Below are 26,608 nucleotides of genomic sequence, written 5' to 3'. Positions count from 1 at the left end.
TTTACAGCTGTACCATCAATGTGTCCCTAGAGGATGGATTTGTTCTTCAGGTTTCAGTTGAGTTCATCTTTGAACCTATTCCTGGCAGCTGAATGCTGTACTTGAGCACAGCATTGCTTGTGCTTTGGAAACACTTGGCTTTTTCAGTCAGCTAGTTACAAAGATGCTGTGGTTGCCTGTGAGACTAGTTTTCAGTTTCAGGCTTTAGGGACTTTGTTGACGGTTTTTTGTTTGCTTTTGATGAATTTTAAGTCATACAGTAAATACTCATAAGTAATGTGTGTTTAGATCTGATAACATCCTCACTTCTGTTGTTAAAATTCAAAGGAAATGAACAGCAAAGATACCTCTGTCCCAAGTAGGTGTATTTTCTGAAGGTAGCTTTGAAAATGTGCAGAAATTTTGTAGACATTGAGAATAATGGGGGGGGGGGGGATTTCCATGGCCTTAAGAAACTTTAGATGCTGTTTCTTGGTGTATAGAACTTCTCCTCCTGTCTTGTGCTTGGTTAGAGAGTAGAGGGCTTTTGCAGGATACATGCATTCCCCCCTTGACAGTTTTATGCAAGGTCAAAGTAAATATGACTGACTTCAAAATAAGTTAAAATATTCTTACAGGCCTTTTGCTTAAAAGTTTTTACCATGATTGTTTTTACATATATTGTTTTAGAACCATAGAGGGTAGTGGTCTGTTCTTAAATAGATGTAAAAGGCTGATAGAGAGATGGGAGCTCAAACATTTTATGAGGACAGCTTAGCAGAGATTGTTTTGCTAGGATTGCTAGGATAAATTTGATTATCTTCTTCCAGGCTAGCAAAAGCACACTTAATATCCAGTATTTATCAGTTTAGAATCAAAAAGCAAACTGTTTTGTTTGAAAGCTTCTATAACTAAAAGGGAAAGAATATATTTGAAGAAGTTTTTGTTCTGTAATAATAGCATGTGTTTTTGTCTCTTCCTCTCAGCACTGCAAAGTACAACATAATCACATTCCTGCCAAGGTTCCTTTATTCCCAGTTCAGAAGAGCTGCTAATGCATTTTTTCTTTTTATTGCATTGCTTCAGGTAAGATCAACAATAGGATTCTAATGTTTTAAACTTCTTAAGAGACCATTTATATTATAGACAGAGATACTGAGATACTTGAGATTGCTCTACTATTCTTTCCAAGCTAGCTGGCCTATCAGAACAGCTGTATCATGTAGACATATCTTTAATAAAATGCTTGGGTTTGTGGCTTTCTTGCTCCCTGAAGATAACAAAATGCACAGAAATATTTTTCTGTAAAACAGGTAAAGTATAGCTGAAATGCTGTCAAAAAGACTTGTGAGAAGAAAATTCCATTTAAAAATATCTGGCATATACAGAAAACTGTTACTTGTAGTGCATTTCTTCTAGAGGGTAATGTCTAAAAACATATGGAGCTATATGAACAAAAATCTAAATTGGAAAGTTTAGTTATATTTTATAAATGCCAATTTTAATTCAGTTTGAAACAGAAAAGGAAGGTGAATATTCTGCAAACACTGAAACCTTTGGAAATAGTACCATTGAACACTGTACTGCTTAAAGTGCAGATGTTCTTTTATTGTATCAGCTGCTTCTGAATTGAAGACTATAAAGCTCTCTTAGAAATAATAAACACTGAGTCTAAAAAGTGAATTCACGTGTCTTTATTTGCACAGAAAGTACTGTTTCTTGTATTAAAAATGTTTTCAACCAGCAATGAAAAATATTTCTTTTCTCCTTTTTTTAATAGCAAATACCTGATGTATCACCAACAGGACGCTACACAACGTTGGTTCCTCTCTTATTTATTTTAGCTGTAGCTGCAGTGAAGGAGATAATAGAGGATATTGTAAGTATTTAACAGCAATAGTTTGTAAATAGCTATCATATTTTTCATTTATAATACTACAAAAATGTTTCCTGGTTATCAAATCCAGATCCAAGCCTTTGATGCGCCTCTTTGTTCTAAAGTCCCATGCATAAAATCTTTAGTTTCACTGTTGTGACTTTTCGTGTTTTTTTTAAACAAATGGGGAATAGGCCATTTCAGTTTTTTTCCTGTTGCTCCAGTCCAGTGCAATTAACTGTTTGCATTTCCTAAATGTTATAATTTTCCTGGTGCTGAGTGTGATTTGATGACTCCTGATGGCCAGAAACAGACATAGGTCCTTGTTAGGCACCTATGCTAGGCTTTCCTAGGCTCTTTCTAGTCACTGTCTGTGGTAGTGGTTGTTTTGCTTTCTTCTTGCATTGAAAGAAAACTTTAAAAGAGGTGAGACATTGTCAACACCAGAAGCATCCATTCAGATTTATTTTATTTTGAGGAAAAGAAAGGAATTTCAGTCTATGTTTCACTTCATACAAAAGATGTTGGGGTTTTCTGAGTACCTTCTTGCCCTCTCTTCACTAAAACTATATGATAGAAACCTGTCTCTCTAACTTGCCTAAAATAATTTAGTCTTTTAATTGATGTCTTTTATAGCTAAAAAATTAAAGTAATCTTAATATTTACCAAATAACTCTATATACTAAGAATTTCTTTATCTGCTTTTGTTTTATTTTAGTTCTGCAGGTATGTTAGGAGGACAAGACATTAGATATGTCATGATACAGCAGTGTCTTGTCCACTAGAGGAGTAGTGTTTCTGTTTGTGGGCTCTTCTCTTTGAGTTTTGGAAAGGGTTGCAGGTTGTGTAGTCTTTCCTTGCACACAAATAGTAAGCTGCCTGGGAGCTCCAGATTTATTGTGTTTGAGCAGAATTACAATGCATATGCAGAAACATGACCAAGGGGAAGAGTGTTGAGCTGCAAAGGAGGTTTGGGATGGAGAGTGCTTGGTCCCATGTGGCCTTTATTGATTGGTTTTCTCCTCAGTTACCTCTGTGAATGGATGGTAGGCAAGATATTGACTCCTTAGGTTGTATGAAGCTCCTGGATCACAGAGTTAAGGGGTCCTGCAAGACACAATGAGGTTTACGTTAAATATTTTTCTTCTATTTGGAATTTCTAGTTTTTTCTGCCTTACAGTCAGGTTCTCCTTAAATGCCTTTGTTGCTTTCTCTTTACATAAACAAAACCCCCTTTAAAAAAAAGCCATAAAATCAATTCGTGTTCTTCTAGATATTTTTAACCATTCTGCTGTTAATGCTTACAGACTTACACCATCTGTCAGTGTCTAGGCAAATATAAAACTGAAGCTGCTGCTACTGTACAAAGTGTTCTTTTTAACATGATCTCATCCAGTCACTTTTCTTTTGTTATTTATTTCTACCATTTGCTCTTTGTAACTTGAAGTGTACAGTTTGGTGTGGCAGGGATCAGGTATAGTGGGTTTTGCATATACCAGCTAAATAAAGTTCTCATTACCAAATGCTACAGAGATACCTAAAACCAACACAGCTGGACCATTTTCTTGCTGAGAAAGCTGATCACTTTCTGCATAGTAAAATATTCAAAGTGTTTTCCCTTAACCATTAATTTTCATTATGTCTCAGTTTTTTTACACAGTGAAATATCTAGGATATCCATGAATTCATCTAATATTAAAGCTTTTGGATGGGAACCTTGTATACTGATAATAACAAATACACTTGTCAAAATAATACTTTGAGCTCAAAAACCAAATATTTCTCTTTCTGGAATGAAATACCAAGAAGAAAAAGATGTTAGCAGAAGATACTATTCATACACAGCATGTGTTTTCCATATATGGTTCAAAGGTGCTAGCAGGATTTGTGACATGCAGTGTTAGATTGTCAACTGGTTCCAATAATTTTCACCTGTCACACCTCAGAAAGCACCTTTTCAAAATGGAGGAGATTCACCCTGTGGGTAAATAGACATCTGCTATGGTCAAGTTAGGCTTTCCCTTTGATCAAAGGTTATTTATCTGTACAGACAGACATCTTTTTGAAAGGAGAACCTGCTGGTTATCTATGAAAATCTAGGAAAAATAATATTTCAATTTTGCAAAGTTACGAGGTGACCTTTTAAGAGCTGCTAGCTCAGAGTCAAATCAACATTTTATTGGCAATAGGCTCAAGTATCTTGACCTATTTTTCTTCCATTTTACAAGATTGCTTCTGATTTTGTTTGTATCACAAAGGCATGAATTCTGAACATCTGTTTAAAAAGTGTACCTAAACTAGTTAATTCTACTTAAATTAATTTTATAAAATGTATTCCTGCTCAGGAAAAACTGAGTTCGTGAATCCTAAATAGTGTGTTTAAACTAGTACTCTCCTAAGCTTTTTGTTTCTGAGTTTGGTCATACCTTGAAAATGCTGGCTGTTAGTAGCTGTATCAAAATATTTCTGTCAAAAAATGTCTCATAGCTATATTAAAACTGAGGAGCCTCTTTGTGGGGGGGTGTGCTGTTGATTTTTTATTTGTTTGTCTGTTACTGTTGTTGAAGTCTGCAGGCAGCTTTGTAGAAGTGGAGTCATTATGTTTACACAGTCATTGCCTGACTTCAGGTGTCTGTATGAGACCCTCAGATGAAGAATTGTTCCATGATCTTTGCTATGGTGGAGTCATCTCCCAGTTCCAGGAAAGGACAGAGTTACAGCATTGAAATGCACCAGTTCCTTATGTAAGGAACTTGTCCAGATAGAGATTGCCCACATGAAAGGATATTTTAGTACAGTACAATTAGCCTGGAACTGGATGTGACTTTCCTGCATAACTATGCAAGTAATTAATAGTCCTGTTTAAATACTTGTGTGGTTTAGTGAATAGATGAGTAGGAGGGGCTAATAGATGGGTTTTTTGTTAGAAGTATGAAAGCTTTATCTTATCAACAAAAGTCTTTAACCACTCTGCATTTTTTAATTTAGAAAAGACATAAAGCTGATAATGCGGTGAACAAGAAACAAACTCAAGGTAAGAAATTTTTAAATCTTTTTAGGGGGGTTGTTGAATTTTTTCACATGGTAGTAATACAACTCAAACTGCTGACATAATTGAGTGGGAAATCACATGTGCAGATTACTTCAAAATTTCTAAGGTAAACAGTTGAACTAATAATTTGCAGTGATGTTATCCCTACAAAATAGAATATGTTCTAGATTAAGGTTGTGAGGTTCCTAAGAAACTTGAGCATTTATTCATTTAGCACAGGTGATGATATCACTATTAGAAGATTGTAATCACCTGTATATTTAATGGACCTACATTATATTTGTACTCAGAACTGCAGACTTCTAATTATAATTTTTTTTCACCCAGCAATAGGAAGGAAGCATCAAAAGAATAGAACTGTCTTTCTATGCTGCTTCAAAACTGTGGATAAACACTAATGGAGTTATTTTGGATTTGATTTGTTGGGGTTTTTTATTAAATCAATCCCTAACCAAAATATTGGCATGTAGATTTTTTTAATAGATTTTGATAAAATATAAAGCTGGGATTATTTTAGCTCAGAAAGTGAGGGAGATATTAGTATATCCTAAACATGTTTGTCAGGTAGTATGTCAAAATTTAGGTTCCTGCTTTGCGGCTCTTCAATTTTTCATGTTACTTGTTCTGAGGTAGACCTCTCTTGATGGAATCAATCCTGTTTTTATAAACAGGAGGAGGAATGAGTGTCATGTGAATTTGATTCCAGAGAATACGAAAAAACCGCAAAGAGAAAAATCTTACATGGAATCCTTTTAAATATATAATAAAAATAACGATTATTTTTTTAGGGAGAAATGTAGTCATCACTTAAAAATTTGTGTAGCACTGCTTAATACTAGAAACATAAATCTTAAAGCCTACCTAAATTGTATGTAAAATTTAGGGAGGCTTGGATGGCAGGATAGCTTAGGAAATTACTGAGCATGTAGAAACTACTGAGCTCAATAGCAAGTACGGAGAGATTAGGGTGAGGAAACAAAACTGTTGACTGAAATCACAGAAACAGAAATCTGCAGAGGCCTGGAGAAACAGATAATCTATAAGCAATACATAAAAGCAAAGGAAGACTTAATATTGACATCCAAAATTCTTTCATCAACCACTCATAGCTTTTGAGATTACAAACAGTTTTGGTTGCAGTGAAATCTTAAAATGCCTTTTCAATTTTTCTTTTTGTCCACAGTATACAAAGTTTTAATAAAAGGCTTATTTTACTCTATTTTCTGATTCTTCTTCTTGGTTACCTCTCATCAGGGTCTTTGGTAACTGTTCCTAGAATTCCTGAGTGTTCCATGTGTGCAGAAGAGTATCTGGGAAGTTAAATGTGTGATAAGGATAAATAAAATACCGCTCACACTGAGAAACGCATTTCTTAAGCTCATGCAGGATTCATGCATCCTGACAAATCAATTTTTAAATATATTGTCAAGTACAATCTATTGTCATAGCAATAATTAAAAAGTTGATCAGTATGGTACTCTCTTACTTTGTTTTCGTGTATTCAGCAGTTCTGTGCCCCTGGAAAGCAGTGATGTGCATAGTACATTGTATGTGCAGCTCCACCTTTGGTTGCCTTTTAAACACAGAGAATTGTTAGTGAAATGACATGAGCATGTGTAGATTCTGTATATGGATCCCCATTCAACTTTCTGTTCCTTAATAATGATCTGTATCTCAGTCAGCTATTAGTAATTAACTTTCTAAAAGTTTACTATAAAAAAACCTTTTGCAAAAGATTTGGATGTGTTAGGTGGCATTGGGGATAATTTTTTGTTGCCTCAGGCTTCATACATGTGTGATACAGGAGGACACCATCAGATATTCTGACAGGATGAAATCTGCATTTCTGTAATTTGATGAAGCAGCCTGCTGTAGGGCAGATGGAAAATGCTTTTGAAAATTAGTTGTTTGATAAAGCTGAAAAGTGGGAGATACAAATGAAAAAGGCTGCAGAAGACTTTATGGTGCTAGTTCTCTAACGATTATATAAAAGGTGCATAACAACATCACTTCTCCTTTTGTTCTCATAAGAAAATGGATTTAACTGAATGTTAGTGTGTGTTAATTGTCCTTAAAAGCTTACCCGATCAAAGGTTAGGGTTGGAGTACTCTTGAGATTTCAGGTGGCTCAGCATGTTTTCATGAGTCTGACTCAGCTGTTTTTGAGCTGATTTTAACCAGTTAAACCAGCAAGAAACAAATCCAGAAAGAAAAAATGATAGTGTCCTTCCATGGGGTGGATTAAACTGGCTCATCAAAGGGCCCAGCAAACCCTGGAGGCAGCATGCACAAAGCAGTGAGAGCAAGCACCTTGACATGGGGTGATGGCAGGACAGGACCTTCCCTCTGCAGGCAGAATCCCCCTCTTACAAAGCCCCTTGCCACATCTGGTGACATACTTACATTTCAGACCTGCAGAGCTCTGGTGGCAGTTATTAAACTGCAACTGTTTGTGAAAAGTAGTTGTCTGGACTGCTGCAAGGTATATTTTTAATTCTTGTCAATTCTTTCATCTGATTGGTGCCATGGCCCCATCAGTATTGCTGTATTGTAGCTGTATTGCTGACACAAGGGGATGCAAATAGGTAATTGGCAGCACAAAGAACCCAAAGGTGTTGGGTTCCTTAGGACAGTGTTACAACCAGTCATCATGCTGAATCTATAGTTTTACCAGTGGAGGGAAATGGTTTGTCAAAATAGATTTTGTATAATGATCAGCTGGTTGGTGAGGCAGTCTTTAAAGTGTCTTACTTGCTGTCAGAAAGGGAGACTGCCCCATCTACCATTGCCCTGAGCATATCAACACTAATAAATTTGGGGAAGGAAGGGGAAGATTTACTAAGCAGGTTAAGTAATGATTGCTGATATCATTGAGATTCACAAGAAGAGGAGTCAGTCTGGACAGAACCTCCAAGAAGACTTAAATGTAAAGGCCATGTGTAGTCCCAGATTTTGATCCACTTTTTTGAAGTCAGCATACTCTTGTGTAAGAATTTGGTCCTGACTGGGAACTGAAGCTTCCTGATGGTTTGAAAGCCGGAAAACACAGTGAAAGGGTGCGATCCCTTAAAGTTATCTGAGTGTTGATACATAGCAATGTTTCTTTTTCTTTTTGCACGTCCATTTTCAGTAACTGGGGCTAAAAAACCATTATCTTTGTTATTCTCTGAAAATACTATCTTGGCAATTAACTGGCAACAAGGCATGGGCTTTGTATCATAATAGTAACACGTAAAACTAGAATAGTGGAATGTGGTTAAAATATTAATTGTTACTACCAGGGAAAAACTATACTAAATACTACTCTAAATAGCATGGGGTGTTTTCAGGATATTTGTGGAGGAGGTGACTGTAGGGATCCTTAAGTTCTCTGATATCCCAAAAACAACAGAGGAGATAAACTGTAGTGAGCCTCCTGGCACTTCTAATGAAAACGAAATATATTCCTCTCACCCCCCCCCCCCATAATTTCAAAACTTTCTAACTTCAGAACTTTTTATTCCAATTACTGATTTATTTTGGAAAACACATTATCATAAAATCTATTTTAGATTTATTTGATTCTCAAGTCCTGTAAAATCTTCTCATTGACTTTGTAATAAGATTCAATGGCACAAAAACTATTATCAAGAGTATGTGCTATATATTTGAAATGCTTGATCTGAATTCATAGAAACAAGGCATGCTCTAAAATATTATGTAAATCAGATGTGTCTGTATGGCTTTTCATAAGGAATATAGCATATACCTGTAGACTGCAGTTAGATTGTATGACTGGAAAATTCTTCTTTTTTTCCTTCTCTTTTAGTACTACGAAATGGTGCATGGGAGATTGTCCACTGGGAAAAGGTGTGTGTCTGTGTTGGTCACTTTTAGAGCATAATGCGTATTTAATATTTGTTTTATTTCTCCATGTAATTTTTAATGATAAAAAATAACTGATATTATGGGAAATGTATAATCTCCTGCATTTTATTTTTTCTTTTTTGATGTTTGACTCTCAAAACGTACTTTGAAGTCAAGTCAGTTTTGATGGCATGAGTTCAAGCTGGTCAAGGTCAGTGGGAATAAGCTGAATAATATGATGGCTGAGGCAAAATCACTCACTTCCTTAGTATAATGTAGTTTGCCAAGGCAGAAACTTCTGTATGGAAACTAGTTACTTCCTGTATTTGTTGAACTTCATCGGCTTAAATCACGAGAACTTTAAAGGCATACGTGCAGTGGTACCACAAGCAAGGGACTCCTAAAGGTATCTTTCAAGAACTAAATGTTATGCTATCATCTAGTCACTTCGTTTTAATGGTTTCCATACATGAAAACTTGAAGAAAATTTGATCCACCATAATTTGGAGGCAAGGTTCAGATGAAATTGGCTTATACCTTTGAAGAAGCAAGGATATAGTGTGATGCAACAAAGCTGTGGTCTTGGGTCAGAATAATTTCTTCTTTAATTCAAATTCAGTCTTTCAGTAAAGTATTTTACAAAACCGGCAAAATTAATGACATGCATAGAGAAGGCTAGTAAAGATTAGGCTTATTTAGCTAATTAGGCTTACTAAAGATTAGATTTCCAAAGAGTTGCAGTAACTTTTGGCAGAACTCCAGCTGTACAATCTAACTTCTCTAAGTGTGTGAATTTCTAACAGTCTTGCTAGCAAATTCAGCAGGTAAATATTTACAGTGTTTAAAACAAGGGTATAATACATTTTGTTTGAGACCATTAACCAATTCCCAGTTTTCTTTCAGGTAGATGTTGGAGATATAGTTATAATAAAAGGCAAAGAGTATATACCTGCTGACACTGTACTGCTCTCATCAAGGTAGAGATGCCCACTGATACTTATAGTGTAGAGGCTGGTTTCTCTACCCTGCATTTATTTATTTATTTGTGATTGCTCCAAGGAAATAAAGAATAAACAAAAGAGCTGCTGTTCTGAAGTGTAGTCTTGTGTTCATTTGGTCATTTGTCATTTAAAGCAATGGGGTTTTTTTTCAACTGTGAAAATTGCAGTTTTGAAATTACACAGGCATTCAATTTACTCCTAAGAAAAATGTAGTATGTTAATTTTGTTGCTGAATATAATACAAAAAAGGCTGGTTCTCTGTGTAAAAATTGGACCTCAACTGCCATATTTGGCCATGTTGGCTTTTTCATATGTACCCAACAAATTTCATCCCATAAGTAAATTGAAATTGATGTATTGCAGGGAACAGAAATGCTTTCTAAGTTATATAGTCTTCAGTTTGATAATTGAATCACGGAAAAAAGTGAACATGATATGTGAGTCATCAAATTAGTACTTATCTGAACACTCACTTTATTATCTAATATATATATTATGAATAATTTCATCATTTGGAAGCAAGACTTAATTTTTAGTATGTCATGCTGTGACCCTTTTTACATGGACAATCACAGATTGTTTATCATCATTTCCTTGGACAGTTTTATTTAAGAAATCCACATCTTAAGTGGGAGATGCACGTTTTTCAACATCTATTTGATCAGGTCAACAGACAACATATTATAAGAATCCTTTTTATTGGATTTTACATAAATGTGAATGTATTGTAATTTATTTTTTTTTCTGGCACAAGCAGAAGTGTTATGTGTATGACTATGATTTAGGTATGAACCCTCTGTAACCCCACTGAAATTAATTAATCTACTTATGCCTACAATTTATGAAGTTAGGATCTTATGCATTTCTGTTGACAGACTGTGATGTAGAATAGTACATTGTTTCTCTGTCTTCCATTATATCTCAAAATTAAGTGCAGCTGTATCTGAAACACTTCTAATAAATTATAATCAAGTGTAAAGTAGATCCCAGAAAATACTGTAAATTTCCCTCATAGTCTGTCTTGAGTGCAAGTGTTATTCATAACTTAGCTTGTGTTGAGTGTCCTCTGTAAACCTTTTACTTCTGTACATTGAGAAGCATTTACAAATTCTCCACCAAGATCTTTCCTTCTCCAGCAAGAACTTTGCAGGCAATACACCAAGCAGCAAGGACACTTTTTCTACTGGCCTGATAATAGCTTCTGTCATGCTAACCATAGTGTCTTGCAGGTGGAAGAAATTACATCCTCTCAGAGCAGCTTCTTCATAATCTTCCTGAGTAATCCCTTAAATTTTAGTCTGTTCCTAGATGTCTTCATGGTTTTGCCCTTTCAGATTTGGGGGACATTGCATCACAGTTGTGGTTTACACAGGAAAATACCAACTGCCTGAAAAGCTTACTTTGCAATCCTTGTACTCCTAAAGGAATCCTGTATCATGAGTTGACAGTGAAAATAATAGTTAGCTGCTACAGGACTTGTTCAGGACTGTTTCCACTTTGTTAAACCCCTCTTTAGTGCCCTTACTAGAGCACACTATGTTTGTCCAACTATGTGTGTCCAACTATTACTCACATTGAATTTTCCTGTCAGCTTTTCTTCCAGGATCCAGTTTGCAGTGGGGACTCTTTGAATCACAATTGCTTTTCTAGGCCCAGTGCAGGCATTTCTTCCAGCTAAAACATCTTCCCTAGTTACATTACTAGAATCCTGTTCCAGCCTTGTTTCCAGGAGAGAGCCCTGTACTGCTACATGACCTCTAATTCTCCCTGCATACTGGCACATGCTCTCCTCCATCTCTTATCTCCATGTGGCCATGTTTCTTCTGGAAGACTCTCATCAATTTTGTTTTCAGGTCTTTATTGATGCCTAGCTACATTTTAGGTTCCAAAAGCAATGTGAATCTGTGGGCCTGGTTTTAATTCATGCTAATAATACTGGATTTTATTTTTACCAGCAATAGCAGTGTCTGGATAAAAAGAGGATCTTAATTATTTTAGGAAACTATAATCTCTTACAGTGAAGGACATAAACCTCTGAGATTTAAATCTGTATGTTTCTTGCTAGTTCAGTGTACACTGAAACTTGCGAAACTGGAAAAAATACAAAATAATTTTCAGCATGTCTACATAGAAAAGGTAGTTGTTACCTGGCTCTTCAGAAAAGCTGGTGAAAAATTGGTCGTTGTGGCTTTTATTTTCTTAATTGATGTATGGAGTGGCTGGAAACTTGGTGAGTTGAGAAATAAGCATAACACTTTTTTATGTTTACATACAATGTCAGTGTGTTCTGCAGCTTAAAGTTTGTGCCTTACAATAAAATAAACCACTTGAGTAAAAATGAAAGTGTAGCTCTTTTATTTCTGACCTGATTAAAATAGATTTTGAAAAAATTGTCATCAGACATTTTAATTAACATGTATTGTTTGAATAATAATTTCAAACTCTGTCTTTTTGTCTTTGTTCATTTGTTTTGTTTTGTTGGTTTTTTTCCCCTGTCACTTATTTTTCTGTTCTAATCATTTCAAACTGGGATGTGTAGGTGGCAGTAGGGGAAGTAGTGAAAGTGACCAATGGGGAACATCTCCCAGCTGATCTCATCAGTCTGTCATCAAGGTTAGAATAAAGTAGTTGCACAGGATATGTGTATGTGGGTCCTCATGTACCAAGTATGAATAACACTGCCATGTTGATAATCTTTGCTTTTATATTCACCTTTCTCCAATAAAATCTACATATTTATAAAATTAGAAAGGGTACTTTTTTCAAATATAGATAATTAAAGTGAAAACATGGAATAACACATTAAGAAGTTAAAATTGTTTCACTCCTCTTGGTTTTTACACTACCCCCATGGAATTTTATCAAACAAGTTGTCATTGAATAAACACAGTTAAACACCAGGTTAAATATATGTTTAAGAGGAATATACTTGTTGCTACCAACTTGCTGTTTTCAGCAAAGAATATAGTTTAACATTGGTAGGACTGGTAGAGGACCCTCTGCACAAACTTGGATGTTGCACAATCTCTGCTGCATGTGGTGGCAAAAGCAGCATTGTTCTTGTGTACTGTGACAAATGCATGTTTCTTAGACATGTCAGCTTTATGCTATTGTCTGCACTCTTACCACACTTTGTTTTTTTCCCTAACCAATCAATGGGCCTGCCTTGATCTAAGAGTAACTTACTTTGGAGGTCACTGTAATCTGCTGCACTTCTTGCAATTAAGCATGTGTCTCACTTGAAATGTCTTTGCTGCCTTAGTTTGTTTCAAAAGTGCTTTACAAAAATACTGTTTGGTTTTTATTGTTAACTAGTAAAAATATTAGAATTGTGAAAATGTCTTACACAGGTGGTTCCATCCAAGCAGGCTAAATAAAAGTTGTTTATATTTTTAGAGAAGTTTGCCAAGAATAAAACACTAGCCTGAATGTACCTTATTATAATTCTTGACATTTTAATGCTTGTACTTTACAAAATTGTGTTAAAATAACCTACTTAACATTATCTTTAACATATCCAAATAATTTAAAATTAGGTCACTTATGTGTAGCCACTTTTCCATTAATAAAAGAAATTTTTAAAAAAATTGATGCTCGAATTTCATGCTAGAATGAAGGAAAATTCTAGAAGCATTAAAGTGGTGTAGAGACTAAACCTTTTTTCCTTTAAGTATTGCAGTGGTTTTATGATTTATTTGATCCTTTTCAGAATCAAAGCTCTCTTTCTGTCTTGTTTCTGTCTTAAACTCCTGCTGCCTGCTCTAGTAAGCACTACAAATGCACTGCAGTGTGCCATATCATAATCTCATGTGAAAAGATAGAACACTTTTGCTGTGCACAGTGATTTTATCATTGTTTCCTTTAAGAAAATGGGCTTTGGCAAACTTCTCTGAAAATGTAAAGTACTGTTAGTTTTTATAGCTTTGGCTGTAAGTTTCTCTGGTTTTGAAGATTTGATAAGACAAACCTGTATTACAATAAATATTACAAGATTACAGGAAGTTAATGGATTTTGCCCCCATTATAATTTTGAATTCAGGACTTTTTTTCTCTTAATAGTGAACCACAAGCCATGTGCTACATTGAAACATCTAACTTAGATGGTGAGACTAACTTAAAAATTCGACAGGTAGGAATTTCATTTCTGGGAATATTGCTAATATTATTTCTGTCTATTAATGCTTATAAAACCATTTTATTACATTGATAGATGTTCTAGAAGACTGAAGTTTTAGTGGTTTGAATAAAAAACTATAGATTATTGGCATCATAAAAGTGGAGGAATGAGTGGTTACTTCTAAGTCATTCTTTGTGTTTTGTTTTAGGGTTTTTCTTGGGGAGAATAGGTAGAAACAGAAGTGGTTTGGGCATTGGCTTTGTTTCTAGAGAGCAGATGACAGGGCAGAGGCCCTGCAGAAAGCAGCTAGTGGGGCCGGTTTTGTCCTTCAGGGACTGGTAGTGAATAGCAGATTTTGATTAAGTGTGCTGTTGCTGTGCAGGGACATTCTTGCTGAGCTCTCTGATGGATTATGACCCTGTCTTGGTCGTAGTTTTTTCAGATGCCAGGGTGACTTTTTCACTGTAGCACCCAATTGCGACAGCAAAGTGTAGCTGGTCCATTTTGCTCCCATAGGGATGATTGTTTTCTGGTCTTGCTGTTAGATTTATAATATATAAATTTGATAATGGGTAGTGTTTTTTTAATGTAATGACAAATGAATTTTGTTTACAGGGTTTGCCACTAACATCAGACATCAAGGACACAGAAAGCTTGATGCAACTCTCTGGCAGAATTGAGTGTGAGAGCCCAAACCGACATCTCTATGACTTTGTTGGAAACATCAGACTGGATGGGCATGGGTACGTAAATACAAGGGAGAAGACCTTGGGAGATTCAGTCTAACAGTAGACAGCTGTGTGTTCTTAAACTACTGAAGTAAAAATATGAATAGTAGATCTTCTTTCATGTATTGTCTGCTAAAGTTTACTCTTTTGAAAAACTAGAAGCATAAAACCTAATGTCTACAACTTGAGTTGTTTTACTAGTTGTCCTTCAGAAAGCAATAAGTATTAATAATAGGAGAGACTGCTAATCAGATTCTGGCAGTTCTGGAATATGTGCCTAGAAACTCACTTCTTAGGCATGTCATTTGTTACAGAAGCTGAACAGAAATAATTTGTCTTTTTTATTTTTTAATTGTTCTTTCTTCCGTTTGTCTAAGTGTGGAGTGGAACAGAGCTCATTGCTATACACCTGAAATTCTTCTAATTTAGTAGCTGAAAAATGTTTAATACCTTAGTTTACTGGAAGTATGTTCCTTTAAAAATAGAAAATATGCACTTACAACACACATGATTGTACAACTGCTTAAAAAATTCTTAAAATACTGAAATGCTGACCAAATACTGATAGTCAGGGTCCTCTGTGAATTCACAGAAGATTTATTGCTAGATCCAAAATTGCTGAATCCTTCATTCCCAAAGATTTACAGTATTTCTTATTTATTTGGTAGGTATTTATTTTTCCATATCCAGTATTGTACATGTTTGTAGTTTTAGACTGATATGTATAGTACTAGTTGCTAAATATCTCTTTTTTTTCCCCCTTAATATTCCATTTTTTATTTACTGATTTCTTACAGATGCATTCAGGGATTTTCAATCGCAAGAGTGTGGATCTATTATAATTCCACTGTACTTGTCATTAAGAAGAGAAAAACATTTACCTGTAATTCTTCTCTGAAGGTAATAGTTATAACAGATCCACACATTAATTCTTTCTCTCTGGCTAGAAGTAATACTTTCTTTTTTAATCTAATAATTTAATTTTAAAAATTTGATTTAAAAAATCAATATTGAATGTGCTGATGGCTGTTATGCCTCAAGAATTTGTAAGAGGCCGCCATCTGCTGGTCAAGAATTTTTTCCTTTGAGAAATTATATTTTGGAATATTTTGCCTGTAGTTCCTGTGCAGTAGGATAGTTCCAAAAGTGTGGTTCTAATATAATATTTACCTTCAGTGAAAAAGAATTACAGGTAAGTGACTCTTTTTGGATCTTGTCCTTACTTCAACCTGAAAAGTCAGGAATCTGTTCTTTTTCTGTCTGTTATGGAGGGAGTGCAAGTTCATCTAATTGATATTTATTTGTCCAGATCTTTAGACCTTCCTACCACATTATGTAGGTCCAGCAGTTGTGATTTACACTTTATTTACTATCTTAACATATTGGCAAAAACAATAGAGATAGAGGATACTGAAAATATGTCTCCCTCTTCTTTCATGTAATATAAGTCACTGGAGTGCCATAAATGTTCTATCTTGTTGACCTTTTCAGTCTTTTCTTTTGCCCTTCATGGGAGAGGAACTCAAAAAAAAAAAGGTTTTCTTTCTTTTCTTTTGAATATCCAGTAGTCAAGGAGACAGAAGACCATTACAGGTATTTCGCCTTCTGGCTAAATCTGTGAACTAGGAGAGGCAAAAGTTTTCTGGCTATCCTCAGCCTTTGAGTAGGGTGAACTAACCCTTATCACCAAAGTGTGCAGCTCTTTATTATAAGTCTACAGATGCATGTCAGCTTGGGTTTAGTCCATGAAGACAATTAGGTAGAGAAAGGAGAAAAGTTCTGTAGCCTGGTTTATATGAACCTATGATTAGACAGTGACTTGGTGAGTGGTGAGGGGATTGTGCAAAACAAGGTCAAATTCTGGTTATCCAGGCCTAAAGTATATGCTTTCCTGAATACATTCTCAAAATTTTGGGTAAGAGTGAAGTATACTTGTTAAGAAAAACATTTTTTTTTTGTAAGTTTTCACGCGTGTCTCAGAAATTACTAGTCTTAATATTCCCTCTGCCACAAAAGCATTCTAAAATCACCTCCCCCACTGAAAACATGCTTTACTGAATCCAATGCAGCCATGTTGGTGACAGTCAGTAGTTATGTAAAATGCAAGAGGAATGAGATGTATTGAACCAGTTTTAAGAAGGCTGAGTCTGGGAAATAAGACACTTGAGATCTCTGTCAAGCCATCACTTTATTAGAGCATAGTGTGATGTATTTGTCATCAATGTTGAGTATTTGTCACACGACACCTGACAGATCTGGGCTTTCCATACCCTGACTGTACTCTTTGAGCTACCCAAAATGTTACTAATGTAATGACTTTTTCAGATGCTTTATATTTTGTATATCAGAGATACAGCTGCTGTCATTAATCAGTTAATTTGTGATCTTAATAATGCATTACTTTCAAACAAGTAGAGATAGTGACTGTTTCAGGTAAGAATTCCAAACACTAGGGCGCTTTTGACAAGTATGAACTGCCAGCTGTTATTTATAGAAAGAAAAGTACCAGAACAGGGCATGTTTATCCATGGAAAAGAGTAATAATTATCTAAAATGTTTGTATTTTAAGAAAAACTTGACATACATTATATATATAAAGACACTGTCTGAATTTAAGACAACTAAATGTTTAAGACAACTAAATGTTTCCCGTCTTTTGAGAGTGTGTTGCTCCTTAGCTATACATAGTTTTAAAAGAATAACAGAACAAAATATACCTGATTTTGCAGTTAAAAGAAGGCGCATGAAATATTATTGTGAATGTTAAATAACTGTGTTCATAAAGGATGGTTATTACATTGGAAGAACAGACTAAGTTAAGAGTTCACAAAATTATTTCATTTGAAAATTGCTTTGAAAATCAATTTTTAAGAGATCATTTAGGAAAAAAATTGATAATCATAAAGGAGAATTAGATATTTTTACTTGCAGTATGCTTGGTTAGTAGTACCATATCAAAATTAGTAGTCCATAATAAAAATTAGGCAGTAAGTATTATTTTATAAACCTTTGATTTTTGGCCTTGTTTTTATCTCTCAGGTTTTCTCTGTCAAAACTCCCAAAAAGTTAACTGAAAATTAGATTCCTAAACTATTAACAGTAATCATGTAAATTTTGAGAAATTAGTTTTAACAAATGTTGATTAGATTTAAACATTGACATTGACTGGTTTAGCGTTAAAATGTAAAACTTCTTACTTCTAGTACTGTTCCATTGGGATCCGATCAGATTCTGCTACGAGGAGCTCAGTTGAGAAATACTCAGTGGGTTCATGGGATAGTTGTCTACACTGGACATGACACAAAACTTATGCAGGTTTGTCCCTTGGATTTTGTCCAACCTGTCTGTTTTATTACCTTAATTTACCATTCCATGGTACAGAAGCATGGCTTGGTTCAATACAGTACTAAAATGTCAGTAATAGAGCATCTTGCGTATCAATTAAAAGCAGGAAAAATAAAGCAATTTCTTGTTGTTTTAGTCACTTAGTCCCAAAGTAGTTTTTCCACTTGTAAGCATATTCATTGATTTTATCTAGTAACTTGTGCTTTGAAAACTCTTCATTAGCAAGTTCTGTTATCACAGTTTGTCATTTTTATGTTTGACTGCTCCTAAAACTCTCCTGTTGTGGGGCTTCTTTCCAGTACAAAGATAATCATTCTTGTCAGAAAACAAAATGAGGAGGGAAGAGACTGAAATTATTTTGCCCAATGTGTTTTGAAGTATCACAATTGAGATGCACCTGTTGAGAAAAAATAATTTCAGATTGGTCATTCATGCATTATTTAATGCTTTTCTAATTTGTAAAACAGTTACTTGAAAAAGAGTTTCTGAATTGGCAGCTGTCTTCTATTGCACTGACAAGGTGTATTCACATTCATTTTTAATGTTTACTGTTAACTATTGGTGCTACCAGTGTTCTGTGTGATTGTTTAAACTTCTTGTGTCACAATTCTAAAGCCCCAATTCATAGCTTTATAAACTGCTGGTTTTGGGGTTTTTTTGAAGTAAAAGAGTTAGGGCATTTTTGGTGATGATGTATTTGGGAGAATATTTAGAAAAGGATACAGTAACATGTAATTTGAAAAGCAAGAATCATGTTACCTCATTTAATATTTAATAACCACTGTTGATTTTTGTCTTTTGCAGAATTCAACAAGTCCACCTCTTAAAATGTCTAATGTGGAACGAATTACAAATATTCAGATTCTGATTTTGTTCTGCATCCTTATTGCCATGTCTTTGATCTGCTCTATTGGTTCAGCTATATGGAACCGAAGGCATACTGGAAGAGACTGGTATCTTGATCTAAATTGTAAGATCCAAAATATTGTATTAATATTTTAGTATTTGGTTGCCTTTCATATTTGGAAAGAAGGATAATTACCTTGCACAGTGTGGTTTTTTTGTCAATCTCTCTTCTTTATTTGTTGACTAAAATCCTTAGGCTAGGTACATCACAGCAAGTACAAAATTTGCCTTGCTGTGCCATCTGAGCTCTTGCTAAATTCAGGAAGGGCAAGATGGTTTGTTTGTCTCTACTTTTTTCAGGCATTCCATCTCTGCAGTTCAGCAGGGTCTGCATCTGCATCAGTTATTCCACTGGCATAAACAGTCAGCTTCCTAGACATCAGTCTGAAGCCTCTTTGAGCTCTTACTAATAGATTACATTTAAAAGTGCAGTGACTTTTCTGAATTTTTATATTTGTCTTAGGAAGTGATGCTGTGGCTTTATAATTTTTACAGGGCTTTAACTAATCAATATCAGAACTTAATAAACTCCTCCTAAAGAAGATAAAAGAGAAACCACAGGTCTCTTTTAGCATATTATACTGGGCAGATGTAGGTAAGGTGGATGTAGGGCAGTGTGATGTTGCACAGGCCTTCACAGCAGCATGGAACATACTGACAGAGTCTGACCCTCTGTGAGGAAAAAGGATTTAAAAGAAGTTTTCATGAATATACTTTGCAGTCAATTATTCATGTTTTCAGAATTTCTTAGGACCCTTTTTACTTAGGCAGAACCAGAACTAAAACAAAGCTCCTGAGTACAAGGCTTTTGAATGTAGTCAACAAAGAGGGGTCTTTTGGGGTTTGGTAAGTTCTTAAAGAAAAATATTGAAGTTTAATTTTTGTTTAATATTGATTTAATTATATAAAAATAATGTTGATCAAGTTAAATATTGATTTAATGGCACTCCTAAAGTTTCTATGTCTTCATTTATGATGAATTTTTCTTTCCTTCTTTTTGATGCTGAGGAAGAAACTTTATTTTTTATTAATTAAGAAACTTAACTTTTGTGTTTTCCTAGTGAGGTAAGAAAAAGTGAACTAGTTCGTAGAATATTGACAATTTTAGGTAATATCAAAGAAGGACATCAGATGCACTTCATCTGTGCATTTTTTTTTCTGGGAAATATAAAAGTTTTAAGAATATGGTGACTTATATGTGGTTAACACAGTGAAGCAGTACATAAGTTGTTGTTATTCCTGAAAAAAGAAACATGAAATAGTGGCCATTGACATTTTGGTTTGTGTGTTCTAAACTGAGTATCAATGTCAGTTTCTTTTCTGATGTATGTCCCATGATTAAATGAAATCATTTTGGGTTTTGTAAGGTATGTCCTTTAAGGCTGTATTCAGCATATAGTTGTTCTGATACCAGATATGTAAGAAGCATTATAATTTATATGTAAGTGCATTTTTCCCCCTTTCCCCTTAGTTATTTAATTTTGTAGCTCCCTGATCTTTTAGGCAAGTACATAATTTGATGCAGGAATTGATATTAATGAAAGGCTCCAAAACCTTCTTTCTTGGATCTTATAGTAACAACCAAATCCACGTTGGACAGACAGTGGAAACCTGTCTGAGGCCAATTTTCTTTGAGATACCTTGAATAGAGCTAGGCAGGCTTCATCTTTTACCCTTTTGCTTTACTGCACAGCAGACTTTCCCATTCTCATCATCTCAAAGGTGCTACTGCTAGAGTTATCTTTGTAAGAAAAACTTAAAACTTGAAAGGAAAAAGGAGTATAAACTTACTTGTTTATATTTTAATATTCACATTTCCAGTTGTTTATAACTTTCATTAAACTCTCTGACTTCATATCTCCCTTTCATGGGGTGTGAATTTACCTCTTTCAAAGCATTTTGCTCTGTTGAGGGAGACTATATGATTGTGTTAAGGTGGATGGAGAAAAAATTCATTCCACTATATAATTCCCTTTTCAAAATGTTCAACTATAATATTTTGAGTTTAGAACTTGGTTGCTTATATAGATATTCCCAGATTTTGATCTTAAAATGTAGAAAAAGAGGGAATGGCTGGTAAGTTTGCTCTTCAGAAATTGGAGATGAATGCAAAGATTGCTGAATTTGAACTCTGATATTACAACTGAGATCCTTAACTCTGAGGAAGGTCTTATCCATAGGCAAGTGATACTGTAATTAATTCCAAAGATGCTTCTGAGAACATTTTAATAAAAATCAGCTGTTCGTACAATATTTTGAATATAGTACATATATATACTTCTAACTACAGTCTCAAATATTTATTTGATTACTTTATTTTTTGGCAGATGGTGGAGCAAGCAACTTTGGATTGAATTTCTTGACTTTTATCATTCTCTTCAATAATCTTATTCCAATCAGCTTGTTGGTTACACTTGAAGTCGTTAAATTTATCCAGGCATATTTCATAAATTGGGTAAATATTATTTTTTAATATTGATTTCTAAAATCAAGTGGGTTACAAGTGAAATGATGGGTTGCTTTTTTATGTATACATTTTTTTCAGACTTTTTCTGAATGCTGTTTATTTATTATTAGTGGAATCTGAGAAGGTAATTTCTTTTAGTGCACTTATAGCAGCACCGGATTGATTATTGGAGCATGTTTGTTGTGATCCACTCAGTAATTGTAGAGGAGCAAACTGAGCCTTCTGTGGATTGCAGAGAGAAACTTAAGGTTCAGATGTTCCCCAAAACATGATTAAAGCCAAACAAGTTTAAATGTTGATACCAAAGAATTGATACATTTTATTTAACAGTAAATTAGAAAGAAGGAAATAGAAAAAGAGAGTAGGGGGATAGTAAGAGTGAGAGAGATTAAATAGAAATATATCAGATTAGGTAGAAATATATCATCCCTCTGTGGGTCCCAGCGATGTGTCATTGGTCCTCTCCATCTAGTCTGCTTGGTGGTGAGTGTCCCCCTCTGAAAGGCATAGAATTCAATATTTAATTAACCAGCCTGATTTGGGCCATGTGGAGATGTCCAGGGCAAGTTTGACACTGGCTCTGGCAGGACTCTGGATTGGTTGCATCATTTTGCATCACGAGCAGTGCTCTGAGGCATGGCTTCAAGGATGAGTCTAGGGAGCACTTTGGGAGTCTTTGATGATTGTGACACCCCCTGGCTTGCTCCTCACATGAATGTCCTGTGGATGTGGCTTTCCTGGGGTGGTGGGGGGTTGTTTCACAGCTGAGCCAGTTTGTGGGATGGAGGATGGGTGTTCGCTACCTCTGACCAGAGGTTGCACCCCACACCCAAGGCCCTCCTCCTCCTCCACCCTTGGTGGGCAGGGAGTGTGTGCAAACCTGGCAGCAGGAGATAAAGTTGGGAGTTGTGGCCTTCCCCAGCCCAAAGCTAGGGAGGGATGATTTTCAGGGCAGCTGCTGGGCTTGGCTCTCCAATGGATGCTCTCCCAGACTTATCTGTTTCTTCCCAGAGCTGAGATGATTGAACAAAAGTGTCCTTTTAGCTTATCTCAAGTTCTCTTCCTAACTCACAGTCCAAGGTTTCATTCATAGGGCCCATTCAAGGTGGGCTTTGGTGATGCAGCTTTTCACATCAATGTTTAAGCCATGAATTATAACATTTCAGTCTCATGACATTGTTTTTCTGCTTTTTACTTTCTCATTATTGATATTCAGGTATCAGTTTCATTCAGAATGATCAGAAGAATGTGTTTTGCAGTGCTGGAGAGTTTGGCATTTTGCTTTGGCATTTTGGTTTTGTTTGTTGTTTTTTTTCTGAGCACAACCCTAGTTTAATGGAGTGAGGTTCATTGTACAAAGGCAGTGTCTGCTAGTATTATCCCTTATGAAACATATAAAAATCATTTTGACATTCTCTTTTTTTTTTTCTTAATGAATTAGTGGGGAAAATGAAGGGTTTACTCGGAGTGGGAGTGAGCTGTTTTCCTTAAAGCCATGTAAACATGCTTTCAATTTTTCCATTTTTTTCTGAATGTAAATTTATCATAGCACTCTGAACACTTTAATCTGATTCCTTGATCAAATCTGTGAAATAGATTTGTATGTGTAAGATATATTATGGAGATATAGATAAGAATGCATATGCTTTATTTTAAAAGTTAAATACTCTTGTGAGCAGTCAGCTAGTTTCGATTTCTTGAGGGTTTTTTTTTTGTGCTATAAAACAAAATGTTCACAAATTGGTGAATGCAGTGAAATTCTTCCTTAATTTTATGTATTTGAAAAAAAATATTCAACAAAGACCCATCTTGAATGTGTAGATTACCACTTGTAATTCTTGTTTATACAAGAAATCAGAAAGGCTGTTTTAACTTCCTTTCTTGCCCCAGTTTCTCATTATAAGGGATTAGTTGCCTTTTATTTATCCTAATCTGGGACTATGGACATTTTTGTTAAGTAATATTTCTCTTTGTGTGTAGATTATATTTGTATGGAGAAGTTGGTCGTCTGCAATCTGTTGCACTACATTACCATGTTTGACAATGTTTTAATCTTTTACTGTATTTGAAAACAAACTCTGATGTTTATTTAACAAGTAAGAGGAAAAGAACTCACACCATATGAATTGTATCTTACATTTATTGTGTACTCTCAAATTTATCTTCATGTTTTAATCTCAAGATATATTTATCTTGCTATTTAGAAATGACTGGTTGTGCATACAATAGAAGTAGGTAATACTCACTTCTCCCTATGAGTCATTTCTGCTTGTTGCTAATGTCATTTTAAATGTGTGGGTCAACTGTTTTTCAATATACTGATCACTAGAAATAATCTGAGAAAAATCATCCATCAGAAAATCTTTCTTCTACTGGGGTCTCTTGGAAATGATCTGATAGTGTCTGTGGCTTCTCATGTTGAAACAATCTTAGACCCATTCATGTGTGGTCTTTTCTTCTACACTTAACTGTTCTATTTATGTGCTAGACTTTTTGTGAAAATTCTGAAGGACAGATTTTTAAATATATGTACTTTTTATCTCTAGGACATAGATATGCACTATGAACCTACAGACACTGCTGCAATGGCTCGTACTTCCAATCTCAATGAAGAACTTGGACAGGTAGATAAAAGAATTACTGATTCTAACTCTGTATTGAAATTATTCTTGTGAGGATTTATTTTTAAAAAAATATACTCTTGACTTGGTATTTGCTTATTTCTATTCTCTTTGTTTTGTCAGATATTTTTAAAAATACTTTGAAGTGTCAGTGAATTAAAGCCAGTATTAAAGGAACAATCTCTTCTGTATCAATGTGCATGTGGTAATCACGGAAGATTGAAATGTATCAATAAAGTTACAAAATCAAAGGAATTTTGAGCATTAAGGCTGTCTGTGGCATAAAATTTAGTCTCAATATATACATTTATGATAAAGTGTGTCTTCAGTATGTCAGTTTTTTTTCACATTCTCTGCATTCCTCAGAAGTGACAGCGAGTATCTTAGGGTTGAATCAGTTCTATACATGTCGTCTTTTCTTGCCACTAAAGACTGGAAGCTGTGAATGGAATGGGGCCTGAATTAAACCCTGGAAATTTGGGCTTAATTCTTTGTGCTTTGGAGTTCTCTTTTAATACTGTAAAATCAGTTTGACTTTTCACAAGACATCACTTGTTATATGTTCATATTTGAGAAGTATGACTTAGTGCAAATGTGCCTGGGGCAGAGGATGTCCTTCTAGAAGAACTACACATGGTATTTGATCTTTCAGTCAGTTGTGTTTGCAGTCTGGCTTTAAAAATGTGCTGAGCTTTCTGGAACACTGGTGGTGAGCAGCTCTTGCTGTGGGAAATAAATTACATGCTCATTTAATTGAATTGTATTATGAACACAAGTATGCAAGTTCTTGCATTTCCTAATCTAGAAGTTCTCATAACTAATTCTTTACTTTATTTCATGGGCATGTAAAAGTTGTCTCTAGCTTTCCAAAATCAATAGCTCAGATTTAGCCATATAGTAAAGCAGTCCCAGGGACTAATATGTGTCTTTTGGAAAAACTGCTTGAAGTTAACATGTTCTATGACTGGTCTGCATAGAGGAGTACAGAGCCTTTGCCTGTTTGGTTGAATATGTATGTGCAGGATATTTTGTTCTTTTGCTGGCTTTGAAGGGGAGTACAAGCTCCTCCAGTAGGGAGGATTCTTTGTTGAATCTTAGCTTTCCTTCTGTTACATTTTACACAATCTGTTTTTTCTATCTCTGCAGCTAGTTTGTTATTCACATTCCGACACATTCTTTCCTTTTGACTTAAGTAGTTTTTGCCTTCATTTCTTAGGATTCTCATCAAATTCTCCTTCACCATTAAGAGCTAGTCAGGCTCCACTTGCATTTTTTCGGCAGATTCTTAATTTGAGCAGATTTTTGTATGGAGACCATAGGACTCTACTAAAAAGAGCAGGTTTCTTCTTTGAAGTACATGAGGGTTGCACATGTAATGAAGAGATTTGCCCCAACAGATCTTCAGGTTTTAAGAAAGGCAAAACTTGTGTTGGGAAAAAAGGTTGACTTTTTTTAGCTGCAATTCCCACTTTCCCATTGTGCCCACACAGAAAAAAAATATACAATTTGCAGCATAAACCTGACACAGAAAGATTCGTTATTACTGCTGATTTTACTAAGGCATAGTTCCTCAGAAACATTTTTACTATACATAGCTTTATTAGTCCCAGGTATAATGTAGTTAATTCCTAATTAAGAATTCTTTGATTTTTTTAAAATTAGAAGTAAAATTTAATGAATTGAAGTTTACCTGTGACTCAGAGAACTTTTGATTTGTCACAGACAACCTCATTCCTTCATATATTAACTTTTTTCATAAGATTAGGTTTAAACAAAACTTAAAAATATCACAGGTTTATGTACTTCAGCTTTGAATTTTGAAATGCTCTACCTAGTAGTTTCTGGAACAGAAGGGTTTATAATGCCAGGGGAATAGAAGATGTAGAGTAGGTAGAAAGGAATTTATTTCTCCTTTTCCTGTAATTTGGCTTTTCTGAGATGTTGTGCTTTTACTAACATTTTGGCTTTAAGAAGATATTTCTATGTCAAAAAGATTGGCTCAGAAATGCATATGTAGATACTTTACTTAGCATATTGCTTTCTGTCCAAAGTTTAATGTTTTACTGGCAAATTCAATGGTCTTCACAAGTTTCTTGCACTTCAGAAAAATGTAGAGTGAGGGATGGTTAATTACACCACTGTGTACTGAAGAAAGCTTAAGTTTCCTGACATCTCAGTTGATTGATTTCTTTGGAAGTGGGTATGAAGGCTGTGTATCTGCCATGTTTATGTATTGATTTTGTTGTTGGATTTTTTCCTATAAACTGTTAAAATTGCAGAACAGGTAAAAATATTTCAAATGTTGATAGTCATGAATTGTACTAGATATGTCACTAACTGCTGAATGTTGATGCATAATGGATTTTATCGTTCATTTAGGTCAAATATATATTTTCTGACAAAACGGGTACCCTGACGTGCAATGTCATGCAATTTAAGAAGTGTACAGTAGCAGGAATTGCATATGGGTAGGTATTTCTATGTATTTATTCATCTGTGTGCCTCTGCCTGTCCATATGTACTCATACATTAATACTGTAGTTAAAATAAACTTACATCTGAAAATATCTACAACTCAGTCAGCTTTTTGTGACTATAAAATATTACTCATAAGAGACAGGATCGCTTCTGTCACGAAGTCTCTTTTTGCAAAGAGGAACAAAAATAAAG

At 34.9% G+C, this 26,608-nt stretch overlaps 1 protein-coding gene across 1 annotated transcript in view; it reads left to right on the top strand.

The window, feature by feature from the left end:
• Positions 1 to 26,608, top strand: part of ATP8A1 (ATPase phospholipid transporting 8A1) — a 100,458-nt gene that overhangs the window by 8,144 nt on the left and 65,706 nt on the right. Inside the window, exons 3-14 of the mRNA XM_059469861.1 lie at positions 966 to 1,065; positions 1,760 to 1,858; positions 4,844 to 4,889; positions 8,716 to 8,756; positions 12,294 to 12,367; positions 13,814 to 13,883; positions 14,487 to 14,614; positions 17,803 to 17,914; positions 18,749 to 18,914; positions 21,178 to 21,305; positions 23,864 to 23,941; positions 26,318 to 26,406. Coding sequence (XP_059325844.1) covers positions 966 to 1,065; positions 1,760 to 1,858; positions 4,844 to 4,889; positions 8,716 to 8,756; positions 12,294 to 12,367; positions 13,814 to 13,883; positions 14,487 to 14,614; positions 17,803 to 17,914; positions 18,749 to 18,914; positions 21,178 to 21,305; positions 23,864 to 23,941; positions 26,318 to 26,406 — 1,131 coding nt within the window. The remainder of the gene's footprint in view (positions 1 to 965; positions 1,066 to 1,759; positions 1,859 to 4,843; positions 4,890 to 8,715; positions 8,757 to 12,293; positions 12,368 to 13,813; positions 13,884 to 14,486; positions 14,615 to 17,802; positions 17,915 to 18,748; positions 18,915 to 21,177; positions 21,306 to 23,863; positions 23,942 to 26,317; positions 26,407 to 26,608) is intronic.

The sequence above is a fragment of the Ammospiza nelsoni genome, chromosome 4 (genome assembly GCF_027579445.1).
Source record: "Ammospiza nelsoni isolate bAmmNel1 chromosome 4, bAmmNel1.pri, whole genome shotgun sequence".
Classification (NCBI taxonomy): domain Eukaryota; kingdom Metazoa; phylum Chordata; class Aves; order Passeriformes; family Passerellidae; genus Ammospiza; species Ammospiza nelsoni.
The sequence above is the reverse complement of the archived record's forward strand: the minus strand, read 5'-3'. Positions and strand labels throughout refer to the sequence as shown.